Here is a 14,065-nt window from a genome sequence, read left to right as displayed (position 1 = left end):
ATATTTTTAAGTCCTTTTAAAATATAAATTCATTTGAAATTTAAGTTATTGCAAAACAGATTATTTTCATTTTCTATTACCTAACTAACCCCATAATAAGATGATTATTTTATTTTCTATCTAGTAAAAGTTGGTAATTTTATGTTAAAATGTTCATGTATTTCAATGATAAAATTAGCACTGTTGCTTTATATGCAAACTTGAGTGGAGCAATTAAGAAAAATTGGGAATTTTTTTTTTGTTTTGCATAATGGTGATAGAATTTTAAAAAATGTGAATACCAACCCATTTCCCGCTTTTGAGTTGCCTTTGTTGTCCGTGGTAAGCTGAGAAAGCACATAGTGAGGTGCTTTGGCACTGTCGGCATCAAATATATCCATATTAGATTCTTCACAATCTCGTCGTTTGACCCCCGGCCTCTGCTTTGGATTTCGTTTTCGTGATTTACGAGGTACCTCAGTGTTATCATTGTAGGAACTGGTGCTCATGTTACTGAAGTTGGAGGGGGAATCCTCCATCCACATACTGCAGCTCTGCTCAGATTCCAATCCACACCCCTCATCCTGGCAGGACATCCGACTGTTATCCAGCAAGTCCTCAGGTGGTGGTGAGATGTACAAGACTGTGTGCCTCTTCGGTGTTGATGGATGCTGCTGAACTGTGTTACTGGTTAACTGCTTTTCACTTACCCCTCTGTTACTTACCCCCAAGGCTGAGGAGCAGCTCTCCACTTGCATAGCCTTGCTGTCGGTGACTGAGGTAGAATAAATGGTAGGGCTGGAAGAGGTGGTAAAGGAGCTGCAAGCACCGCCCATGGAGGAAGAGGAGGGAGCTGAAGAAGCATCTGCAGTGTACAATTCAAGAGTAAATACACTATACATGTTTTCACCTATGCTGGCTAGCAGTCCCATTGAAAATGTGATTTGCAAACTGATTGTTTTTCCCCAAAATGAACAGTCGGAATTTGGTTACGTTTTAGAATATAAATGCTTCAAGCAATATAAGGCCTAAGAAATGCAATTTTTAAAAATGCCCAAATAGCATTATTTAACTTGTGTTACAATCAATAGATTTTAAAATCTAATTTAATGTTTTAAGCTGTAAAGCAAAAATAAAGCTTTTATTGCCTCAGCCGGACATTCTATTGAATTTTAATCATTTAAAGTAATAAAGAAAACCCCAATATGAAATATATTCTTGTGGTCCACATTCAATGCCAATTAAATAATTCATTATAGAATTTGAAAAGTGGGACTGTGCTTAGCCACAAAATATTAAAATAAGTTTCTAACCTATGAAGCAGAGAACTACAGGTCATTTTTAATGCAGACACTCCCTGCTTCAGAGGCAAATCCTGGAATAAAAATATGAGAAAATAAATGAGAAAAGAGCTGCTGATTATTCCAGATATCAATTATAAAATGAGAAATAAATAGAAAAAATATATAATCAACTGAATTGGAGGCAAAATGGAACTGGTATTGTCACTATAATTGGTTGTAAAATCTAGGAGAAACAAGATGAAAAAGGTTTGATTTGGAACATGCTGGGTTGTAGGAGATAAGCAAGTTAATCATTGTGTCTCCAGAAGCTGGAAGTGGTAGTTCAAAACCATAAGATCTAAAATAAACCCATCCTTTATGACAGAATAAAAAGCAAAGGAAGAACAGATTAATGGATGGATTTCTCTTACAAAGTACTTGATTACATGCTCAACAATTGGTTACAGCTGTCTATTTTCCTTCTTTTTAAAGGGCCTGGTTGATTGTGACTAGTCAGGGAATTTTGCAATATAAAAACAACGGTAAATTTTATTGGCTGAAGTCTAACAAAAAAATAGGTAAGCATAAAAATCTCTGGAGAGCATCAGAATTAATTCCTATAAAAAGATTTTTTTATAAAACCATTTATCTACTATGTCTAGCAAAAAAAGATTTACATAGATCTTTTCAGCACATGTGGCAACTGGCAGAATAGCTCACTGAAAATACTACTACTTTAGCCCTTAACAGCATAACCTCAGAGGCACATTAATTGCTAAGGTTGAAAGTTTCATGACTAACATTTTAGATATCATTTTATCATATTCTCAGTATGAAAAGGTTTGTCATCATATGCACACACAAAAATAAAAATAGGTAACATGACAGACAAAGATACATTTCAATCTAAAATTAATTTGTATCTACGGCCAACTATGCCACTGTTTTAAAGTATATGCTAAAATTGTGATGTGCAGTTAATGGAATTGCAACATTCATATCAATGATAAAGAGTATAATGTAAGAATGTCAATGTTTAGATAATTAAAAGCCAAGTGCCAAAGATCTGTTTTTTTAATTGAAAACATGTATTTAAAATACACTTAAATTATTTTAATGAACTATATCCACCCAGAATTCTTCATTGCTGTCAAGGCTAAAGAGCACAGTAATTAATATTAGTCATCAAGAATATGATCTACATAATCTGACATGAAAAGATTTTTCCCAACTACCATAAGTGAAAGAGTCTAAAGAAATTAGATGATACCAGTTCCATTTTCCAGTATGTATCCTTGTCAAATGCAGTAGCTAAAATTGGAAAATTCCATCACTTTAAACTGCATTTCACTTTGAAGGAAAACTTATCAATTTTGTAACATGCATTAATGCAATGTTTTCTTAGTAAATAAATATTGTAAAAGATTTGTAAAAACTACAAAATCTATATGCTAATGCCAGTGACAGTTTAGGAGCTGATTTGTAGCCACTTTGAGTTTAAATATAAATTTTTTCCTTGTCTTTTGAAAAATACTACAGAATTCAATTTAGAAAAAATAGAAAAGGTATTATATCTAACATTCCTCCATCTGTTCCAACTATTGGCAAAAACGAAACTAAATTTTTTTGTGTGTGTAAGCCTGTTCTTCATTTTCAGAGAAATACAAGTATGCAGCATACAAGTATGCAGCATGCAATATTTGCAGTGGAACACAAAAAACATGAATGCTGTGAACTTATATTTCCATAAAGCAGCTTTCTCCCACTCACCCTTTTTAAATCTAAGGATCATGCACATGAGAATGCAGAGTATGAACATCTCAGGGATCCCTGTTCATGACAGATGGAAAGTACAGGTGAAAAGCAATCATGAACCCAAAAGCAAGTTATATGATATTTATGAATTTAATATGCACAATGTAACTTTGTCTTATTCTCTGAGGTAAAATTTTCATCTTGCAAACCTTATCAAAACCGTAATGATTATAAAACCCAAATGATTTAACAGTCATACATAAGTTTGTGTTCTGGGACAAGTATGCCAAACTGTGATATCATATCCTATGTAAATTTAAATATTCTATACATTTTCCTTGGATAGCTAACACATGATTGTTGCATTTCCTGCCATTTCCTGGGTATACTTATTAAAGAAAAAGTTAATTAGCACACAACTCTGACACTGAAAATATTAACTCTGTCAGAGTAGAAAGTAAGCATCTTTTTTTTTTTTTTTTTTTTTTTTTTTGAGATGGAGTTTCGCTCTTGTTACCCAGGCTGGAGTGCAATGGCGCGATCTCGGCTCACCGCAACTTCCGCCTTCCGGGTTCAGGCAATCCTCCTGCCTCAGCCTCCTGAGTAGCTGGGATTACAGGCACGTGCCACCATGCCCAGCTAATTTTTTTGTATTTTTAATAGAGACGGGGTTTCACCATGTTGACCAGGATGGTCTCGATCTCTCGACCTCGTGATCCACCCGCCTCGGCCTCCCAAAGTGCTGGGATTACAGGCTTGAGCCACCGCGCCCGGCCGAAAGTAAGCATCTTTTAATTGAAAAATGATATTACTTTTTAAAGTATACCTCAGTTTGGCCCCCAAATTGCAAAGATTCTACTCATTTTAAGACAAAAGAGATAATTTTTGTAAAACTATAGAACTCTTTTTTTTTTTTTTTTTTTTTAAGCTCTGTTGCTCAAACTACAGTGTAGTGGCATGATCGTGGCTCACTGCAACCTCAACCTCCTGGGCTCAAGAATCCTCCTGCCTCAGCTTCCCAAGTAGCTGAGACTACAGGAGCACAACACCATGCCTGGCTACTTTTTTTAGAGACAGGGTTTTGTCATGTTGCCCAGGCTGGGTCTCGAATTCTTGGGCTCAAGCAATCCTCCTGCTTTGGCCTCCTAAAGCGCTGGGACTACAAGCGTGAGCCACCACATCCAGCCTAAAACTCTTTACAGTGGTATTACTGATATTCTGACAATTATAATGATGTATAAAATCTTTCTTTAAAAAAATTTTTTTTATTCTGACATGGCTCTGATGATGTATAAAATCTTTCATATCAAAATGTTACATTCTGATTAGCAAAGAGATCTGAGTGCATTAATAATGCCAGGTGAGGTAGTAAAGTGGAGGGTATGAACTGTGAGCACCTTGAAAGCAGTGACAGTATCTTTATCATCTCAGATCCTCCCACCACCTATCACAGTGCCCAGCATGTAGTAAAGTTCAAATTTATTAAACTGAGTTATGGAGAGCCAAAAATTTGATATGTATTTTGAGTTAAAGTTAAGCTTGCAAATAAATGTAGGTTGAAGAATAAAAGAGAACTTAAAATATACATTACTATGATAGCATTATTTAATACAAGGGAAATACCAAGAGTTTAGAAGTAACTATTTGCTATCTCTACAGAGTACTGTAGTAATTTCATTTCCTTAAACTGTAAATAAGCCAAATTACCTACTTATATATCCATAAATTTACCATGAAAAAATCTTTAATATACTATTAAAATATACATACCTAAAATAATGATATCAGAAGATTTTAAATGTCTAATGCTAATTTGTCATTTCCAGGTATTCCCAGAAAATGCTAACAAATCATCCTGGGACTCAACACATCTATAAAGATCTTTCAGTCACTGTATCACTAAATAAAACATCAAAAAAACAGCTTGACATCTGTAGAACTAAAGTGTGAATGCAATCTTGTCCCATTTATATATTCTTTTTTTTTTTTTTTTTTTTGAGAGGGAGTCTTGCTCTGTCACCCAGGCTGGAGTGCAGTGGCGTGATCTCTGCTCACTGCAACCTCTGCCTCCCAGATTTCAAGTGATTCTTCTGCCTCAGCCTCCCAAAGAGCTGAGATTACAGGCATGAGCCATGGCACATGGCCATGTGAATATATTTTATTCATTTTCTTTTCTTTTATGAAGGAAATATCTTTGAACCTATAGTCTAATTTATATAGAATAATTTTATTTGTTCTACAGCATTTTCTGTGACCACAGAAAGCACAACAAAGGAAAAACAGATCATCCTATAATTTACTAATAGAAATTTATAATGTCAGATTATTTTAAATAGAATAATTTTAAAATTTAAAAGAGAAGGTAAGTGTCATATGTAAAGTACCCTGTATTTAAGTCTATATGCCACTATTAGCAGTAGCCAATTATCAGACCAAATGTCAGTAATGATGGTGAACTTGAATTGTGTATATTGATGGAAACACTAAGGTTCACTACAAACACTCAAAAGTAGTTGATATTTAAAGATTGGCAGATATTAAATAATATCTACATGGAATATGGATATCCCAGAATCTGCAATTTAATTAAAAATGAAAAATGATTTTATTTTTCAAATTTCTTTTTTCTTTTCTTTTCTTTTTTTTTTTTTTTTTTTTTAAGACAGTCTTGCTCTGTCGCGCAGGGTGAAGTGCAGGGGCATAATCACAACTCACTGCAGCCTCAACCTCCCAGGATCAAGTGATGATCCCACCTCAGCCACCTGAATAGCTAGGACTACACGTGCGCACTACCACGCCTGACTAATTTTTGTTATTTTTTTGTAGAGACAGGATTTCACCATGTTGCGCAGGCTGATTTTGAACTCCTGGGCTCAAGCAATCCTCCCATCTCAGCCTCCCAAAGTGCTGGGACTACAGGCGTGAGGCACCGTGCCCAGCCTGAAAAAAAGATTTTAGATGGTACCATTTACAAAAATCCATACAGATTTTATATACTCCTTGCTTAAACTGTATTTTAAACTAAAGAACTATCAGTTCTAGATTTGTCAACTAGAAATTATCAACTACCATCATTAAAAAGACATGATACTTTATATGGAACTAACAAAACTTTTAATAGAAAGCTTTTAAATTAGAAATATTTGTTAAAGCCCTCAAAAGAAAGAAATACCTTTCACTGACTTAAAATATATGACGGAAATGTCATTTAACTTCCAGGCTTCCAAGATTAAAATCTGATTCTCAACATTTGAATACATATATTTTTAAAAATTTTTCAACATCTGGGCAAAATCAATAGAGTTTTCTTTAAAAGTCAGTGAATAAAAGCCATAAAATTTTGCAAGTGTGCCTAGTGAATGCATAGTGGAACAAAGAAGGAATAAATTATTGACCGTTCAGAAAACAATCATTAAAATCCCAAAGGATATTTGGAAACAATTTCTTTCCTTTTTTTTTTTTTTTGAGACAGAGTCTCACTCTGTTGCCAGGTTGGAGTGCAGTGGCATGATAGCTCACTGAAACCTCCGCCTCCCAGGTTCAAGCGATTCTCTTGCCTCAGCCTCCCGAGTAGCTGGGACTACAGGCGCCTGCCACCACGCATGGCCAATTTTTGTATTTTTAGTAAAGACGGGGTTTCACTATATTGGCCAGGCTGGTCTCAAACTCCTGACCTTGCGTCCCACCTGCCTTGGCCTCCCAAAGTGTTGGGATTACAGGCATAAGCCACTGTACCTGGCCTTTTTTTTTTTTTTTTTTTTTTTTTTTTTGGAGATGGAGTTTCGCTCTTGTTACACGGTCTGGAGTAAAACGTTACAATTTTGGCTCACTGTAACCTCCGTCTCCCGGGTTCAAGTGATTCTCCTGCCTCAGCTTCCCAAGTAGCTGGGATTACAGGCATGTACCACCACACCTGGCTAATTTTGTATTTTTAGTAGAGATGGGGTTTCACCATGTTGGTCAAGCTGGTCTCAAACTCCTGACTTCAGTTGAACCGCCTGCCTCAGCCTCCCATAGTGCTGGGATTACAGGTGTGAGCCACCTTGCCTGGCCAGAAACAATTTCTGATCTAAAACACATATTGTTCAACCTTAGTTATTTCTTCTTAAGCATTGTATTTTTCTTACTGGTAACAATGACCAACTGTAAAATTCTTATCTGATAAAAGTTACCAGAAACAAGGACATATTTTCAGATTAAGGAAGAAAGATATTCAGAGAAAAAAACTGTAAGGCCAACACACTCATGTTGCCAAGAGATTGAAATATCTAAAACACACAAAGTGGCTGCAAACCTGCTTTGTCAACACCTTACATGCCAACCTTCATTTTCCACTTTTCTTCTTCTTATAATATTAAAGTTTAAAACTTTACAAAAAGGTTTAGTTTCAATCAGTATCAATCCACTATTTAGAAACAAACAAACAAAAAAAAAAAATAAGAAAGGAAGAAAGAAAGCAAGAAAGAAAGAAAGAAGGAAAGACTTAGGAAGAAGTCTGAAAAACGAGACCGACCTATACCCTGGGTGAGATTGGATGGGTTAAGTGTCTCTGGCACTATTTGTCTTCACTATTGACAGACACTGTCACACAACCCACCACACGATGCCTGTCTCTGAATGACGAAGCTAGAATGCAAGTTAAGTGTATTAATAGAAAAAACAACTAGCATCCCAGCATATAAAATAAGCAATCTAGATTATTTAAAAAAAAAATTGTAGGGTTGATCATTTAATTTACATGAATAAAACAGTTTCAATCTCCCATTTGTACTTTTCCCACCCAACAAAAGTTTACATGCTAAAATAAGCAATGTTTTAAAATAAACTACAAAAAATTAAATTATTAACCTCTGAATGCATGTGGGGAAATTTCTTATAAAAATTTTTTATTAACTCATATTCACCATATAGATGCAATCTAATCCACAAGCCAGAATTCTCTCTTTCAGCTGTTTTTCAGGCTGTTCCCTTCCACTTTTAAAAAGTGGAAGAAGATATGTTCTGAGCAATGCACTTACGTGGTAAAAAAAAATAAAAAGCCTTTATTTTAGCAGCAAAATAACCTTTTCATTTTTCAGACCACACTGACTTAAAAAATATACCAATTTATTCTTTTAATGATATATGCTACTTTGTATATGTTTGATCCTGGAGGTTCTATTTTTAAAAATAAGGAGCACTACTGCTGAAGCTGAAGGGTCTGTTACTGATTTACTGCAGACTATCTTTTTCTTCTCTAGTTCATTAAATTGCCATTCAGGGTTCCAATATTATAAAACAATTACTCTCCAGTTTTTAATGTGAATTCTCTTTAAATAATCATTTCTACCTTATCAGAGTACCATTAATATACTCATATATTTACTAAAGAGTGCTTCCTAAAAAATAAAATGCTTAGCCTGAAACTTAGCACAATGTTTTACATGTATTTTTTGTTCTATTCAAACAAAAATTCAACCGAAAATATCTAAGCACCGTGTATAAAACATGTACTAGATACATACATTAAATAATTTCATTTTAAGTCCTTTTTAAAATTCTTTCCTAATAGAAGAAAAAGATATTTTCTATCATCTAATGATTTAAGTACTACTGGATAGCATCACTTGTCAATAATGAATGAAGAGACTTAAACTCAGACATAATGTATCCCAAATAATTTAAACACAAAAGGAAATAATTATACTAGCTGACAGCTACATTTATTACACTGCCAAAGACCCCAGTAAGTATAGGCTAAAAAGACAGACAGAGTGTACTACTGAAAGATAATGTCACTTTAAGATAAAAACACTAAACTTAAAAATTAGAGAGAAAAACAGTTCCAAGGGATGTTAACTGAAGGACACTTCAATATGTTATACATTTTATAATAGTTTAGATTAAAAACCAAAAGCATCCCTGCCAATTCTAGTCCAATGTTTTTCCTTTTTTTTTTTTTTTTTTTGAGATAGAGTCTCTCTCTGTTGCCCAGGCTGGAATGCAATGACACAATCTTGGCTCAATGCAACCTCTGCCTCCCTGGTTCAAATGATTCTCCTGCCTCAACCTCCTGAGTTGTGGGGGTTACAGGTGCCCACCACCACACTTCGCTAATTTTTTGTATTTTTTAGTAGAGATGGGGTTTCGTCATGTTGGCTAGACTGGTCTTGAACTCCTGACCTCAGGTGATCCACCCGTCTCAGCCTCCCAAAGTGTGATTACAGGCATGAGCCACTGCACCCAGCTCTACATTTCTTTTTTTAAGATATGACCAAAACAGTAATAAAAAAAAGTTTACAGCATTATTAAAAACTTCTGATTTGGTTGAGTGTACTGACTCACACCTGTAATCCCATCCCTTTGGGAGGCTGAGATGGGTGGACCATGAGGTCAGGAGTTCAGAGTGAAACTCCATCTCATTTAAAAAAAAATTAAAATAAATAAAAAACAAAAAAAAAACTTCTGATTTAATCAATCAGGTTTTAGACCTGGGTCTGTAGTAGAGTGTACATTAGATCCAACTGTAGACAAAATAAGTTTCCTGGACAAAACAAACAGAAGTCATAAATTGCTCTACCAGAGGTTTTTTGTTGTTGTTTGTTTGTTTTTTGTCTGAGAGTCTAGCCCTGTTGCTCAGGCTGGAGTACAATGGCTTGATCTTGGCTCAAGCTCAAGAGCTTTATCTCCTAAGTTCAAGCAATTCTCCTGCCTCAGCCTTCCAAGTAGCTGGGATTACAGGCACCTGCCACTACACCCAGATAATTTTTGTATTTTTAGTAGAGACGGGGTTTCACCATGTTGGGCAGACTAGTCTCAAACTCCTGACCTCAGGTGATCTGCCAGCCTCGGCCTCCCAAAGTGCTGGGATTACAGGTGTGAGCCACACACCCGGCCTCTACCAGAAGTTTTGATCATTAACCATGCAATTTAAATAATTTCATTTTAAAAATTCTACGAAGAACTCTAAATCAGCAGACTTTACAGAATTATCAGTCCTTCATAAACTGCCTATCCTTCCTATCATCCTCTAACAATGTTCCTTTTATATACAAAGGTTCTGATATGGTTCAGCTGTGTCCCTACCCAAATCTCAACTTGATTTTATTTCCCGGAATTCCCATGTCTTATAGGAGGGGCCCAAGGGGAGGTCACTGAGTCATGGGGGCTGGTCTTTCCCTTGCTATTCTTGTGATAGTTAATAAGTCTCATGAGATCTGATGGGTTTATCAGGGGTTTTCTTTTGCTTCTTCCTCATCTTCTCTTGACGTCACCATGTAAAAAGTGGCTTTTGCCTCCTGCCATGACTCTGAGGCCTCCCCAGCCATGTGGAACTGTAAGTCCAATTAAACTTTTTTCTTCCCAGTATGGGGTATGTCTTTATCAGCAGCATGAAAATGGACTAATAAAGTAAACTGGTACCAGAAGTCAGATGCTGCTGAAAAGATACCTGAAAATATAGAAGTGACTTTTGAACTGCGTTAACAGGCAGAATTTGGAACATTTTGGAAGGCTCAGAAAGACAGCAAAATGTGGGAAAGTGTGGAAATTCCTAGAGACTTGCTGAGCGGCTTTGCCCAAAATGCTGATAGCTATATGGACAATAAGGTCCACGCTGAGGTGGTTTCAGATGGAGATAAGGAATTTGTTGGAAACTAGATAAAGGCAACTCTTCTTATGTTTTAGCCAAGAGACTGGTGGCATTTTGGCCCTGCCCTAGAGATCTGTGGAACTTTCAACTTGAGAGAGATGATTTAGGGTATCTGGCAGAAGAAATTCTAAGCAGCAAAGCATCTGTTAGGGGACTTGGGTTCTGTTAAAGGCATTCAGTTTTATAAGGGAAGCAGAACATACAAGTTTGGAAAATTTGTAGCCTGACTATGCAATAGAAAAAAGAAACCCATTTTCTGGGGAGAAAATCAAACTGCCTGGAGAAATCTGTAAAAGCAGCAAGGAGCCTGATGTTAATCCCCAAGACCATGAGGAAAATGTCTCCAGGCAATATCAGAGACCTTTGTGGCAGCCCCTCCTATCACAGGCCTGGAGGCCCAGGAGGGAAAAACGGTTTTGTGGGCTGGGCCCAGGGTCCCTGTGCTGTATGCAGGCTAGGGACTTGGTGCCCTGTATCCCAGCCACTCCAGCCATGGCTGAAAGGGGCCAACATACAGCTCGGGGTGTGGCTTCAGAGGGTGGAAGCCCCAAACCTTGGCAGCTTCCATGTGGTGTTGAGCCTTTGGTGAACAAAAGTCAAGAATTGAGATTCAGGAACCTCCACCTAGATTTCAGAGGACGTATGGAAACCCCTGGATGCCTAGGCAAAAGTTTGCTGCAGGGGTGGGGCCTTCATGGAGAACCTCTGCTAGGGCAGTGCAGAAGGGAAATATGGGGTTGGAGCCCCCACATAGAGTCCCTACTGGGGTACTGCCTAGGAGATCTGTGAGGAGAGGACCACTGTCCTCCAGACCCCAGAATGATAGATCCACTGACAGCTTGTACTGTGCACCTAGAAAAGCCACCGACACTCAACACCAGCCCATGAAAGCAGCTGGAAGGAAGGCTGTACCTGGCAAAGCCACTGAGGCAGAGCTGCCCAAGACCCTGGGAACCCACCTATTCCATCAGCATGACCTGGATGTGAGACCTGGAGTCAAAGGAGATAATTCTGGAGTTTTAAAATTTGACTGTCCCACTGGATTTCAGACCTGCATGGGTCCTGTAAACCCTTTATTTTGGCCAATTTCTCCCATTTGGTACAGCTATATTTATCCAGTACCTGTACTCCCATTGTAACTAGGAAGTAACCAGCTTGCTTTGATTTTTTTTTTTTTTTTTTTTTTGAGACAAAGTCTCACTCTGTCACCAGGCTAGAGTGTAGTGGCACGATCTGCAATTGCCTGAACCTGGAAGGTAGAAGAGGCTCACTGCAACCTCCGCCTCCCAGGTTCAGGTAATTCTCCTGCCTCAGACTCCTGAGTAGCTGGGATTACAGGCATGTACCACCATGCCCAGCTAATTTTTGTATTTTTAGTAGAGTCGGGGTTTCACCATGTTAGTCAAGCTCATCTTGAACTCCTGACCTCGTGATCTGCCTGTCTCAGCCTCCCAAAGTGCTGGGATTACAGGCGTGAGCCACCACGCCTGGCCAGCCTGCTTTTAATTTTACAGGTTCATAGGCAGAAGGAGCCTGCCTTGTCTCAGATGAGACTTTGGACTGTGGACTTTGTGCTAATGCTAAAATGAATTAAAACTTTGGGGAACTGTTGGGAAGGCATGATTAGGTTTGAAATGTGAAGACATAATATTTGGAGGGGCCAGGGGTAGAATGATGTGGTTTGGCTGTGTCCCCACCCAAATCTCAACTTGAATTATATCTCCTAGAATTCCCATGTGTTCTGGGAGGGACCCAGGGGGAGGTAACTGAATTGTGGGGGCTGGCCTTTTCCATGTTATTCCTGTGATAGTTAATAAGTCTCATGAGATCCGATGGGTTTATCAGGGGTTTCTGCTTTTGCTTCCTCTTCATTTTCTCTTGCCGCCGCTGCCGCTACGAAAGAAGTGCCTTTTGCCTCCTACCATGATTCTGAGGCCTCCCTAGCCATGTGAAACCTTTTTTTCTTCCCTGTGTCAGGTATGTCTTTATGAGCAGCATGAAAACAGACTGATACAGGTTCCCACTGAGAAAGTGTCAACAAGGCAGAACAGAGTCAGAAAGTATATCCCATGGCCCAATTATGTGTACATGGGATATACTTTCTGAAGATCCTGACACTTGTAGAGAAGTGGTATAACTTTTCTTTTCTTTTTTTTTTTTTTTTGAGACAGAGTTTCGCTCTTGTTACCCAGGCTGGAGTGCAATGGCGCGATCTCAGCTTACTGCAACCTCCGCTTCCTGGGTTCAGGCAAATCTCCTGCCTCAGCCTCCTGAGTAGCTGGGATTACAGGCACGCGCCACCATGCCCAGCTAATTTTTTTGTATTTTTAGTAGAGACGGGGTTTCACCATGTTGACCAGGATGGTCTCGATCTCTTGACCTCATGTTCCACCCGCCTCGGCCTCCCAAAGTGCTGGGATTACAGGCGTGAGCCACTGCGCCCGGCCCTTTGGCTTTTCAACTCAATATTCTATACACTGCCTAGTCAAGGATCTTGTGTTCCCTAACTGAAGTGATAGAACACAATGCCAAATTCCCTCAGGCACAATGCAAAGGAGTTAAGAACTAAGGAAAGGAAAGAAGAGAGGTACTTTATGGTTAGAAGGATTGTGATATGATGACATGCAAATTATCTAATAAAATTCCTGCCACACGGTAGAAACTTAAAAATGATAATATATTTTTATTTTTTAAAAGCTGTCTCCTACAGGAAGGTGTAACATATTTTCTTTACCTCATTTTTTTGGTACAGTTTATTGTTATGGATGGTTTAGAAATTTCTATGATTTTAATTCAGGTTATTAAGAGATATGAAGTGAATTAAAACACAACTCTTGCTTGATTATAGGACATTAATTTAGATATCTAGTGCCTTCTCCTATAGTATAAATAGCACTCAATGAAATTTTGTAGAAAATACTTGTTACATACTTGAGATTTATTAAGTGACATGGCATAGAATTCAAAGCACTATATAGTAAAACTCTTCCAAAAGAAAAGTTTATTAAATGGATCATTTCACATTAAGTTATGAACTTAAAAACCTACAGTGGTCCAACAAGTGGAGATATTCAACCAAGATTTCAACTGTATGTGCTTTATAAAGGACTATGTATTATCTATACATGTTAAAAACTGCTATAAAGTATTAATGCACTGTTACTTCTAGAAAGAGTACTAATATATAATTACTAAAAGCAAAATATCAATATTGTGAAACACTGCAAAAAAGAATTATTAACATGTTAAGATTCTCTGGCTATAAAACCTATAGTTTAATTCATTGTTTAGCTCAAGAATTTGAATTAAAAATTGTAAAGAAACTTGAAACAGTCCACTTAGCAAAATATATTTTGAAATAAACTAATAAACACAATGTCACATTCCCAAATGAAGCCAATCAAATTGAGTCCAGCAG

At 37.4% G+C, this 14,065-nt stretch overlaps 1 protein-coding gene across 6 annotated transcripts in view; it reads right to left on the bottom strand.

The window, feature by feature from the left end:
• Positions 1–14,065, bottom strand: part of NFAT5 (nuclear factor of activated T cells 5) — a 127,147-nt gene that overhangs the window by 47,685 nt on the left and 65,397 nt on the right. For 2 of the 6 annotated variants that reach the window (XM_074405543.1, XM_074405548.1), the window contains exon 3: positions 286–844. In XM_074405543.1, coding sequence (XP_074261644.1) covers positions 286–844 — 559 coding nt within the window. Of the gene's footprint in view, positions 1–285; positions 2,724–14,065 lie in introns of those variants that run through there. The other 4 variants (XM_074405556.1, XM_074405558.1, XM_074405562.1 and 1 more) reach the window with 4 other exon arrangements.

This window comes from Saimiri boliviensis, chromosome 1 (genome assembly GCF_048565385.1).
Source record: "Saimiri boliviensis isolate mSaiBol1 chromosome 1, mSaiBol1.pri, whole genome shotgun sequence".
Lineage (NCBI taxonomy): Eukaryota > Metazoa > Chordata > Mammalia > Primates > Cebidae > Saimiri > Saimiri boliviensis.
This window is presented reverse-complemented; position numbering and strand designations above follow the sequence as displayed.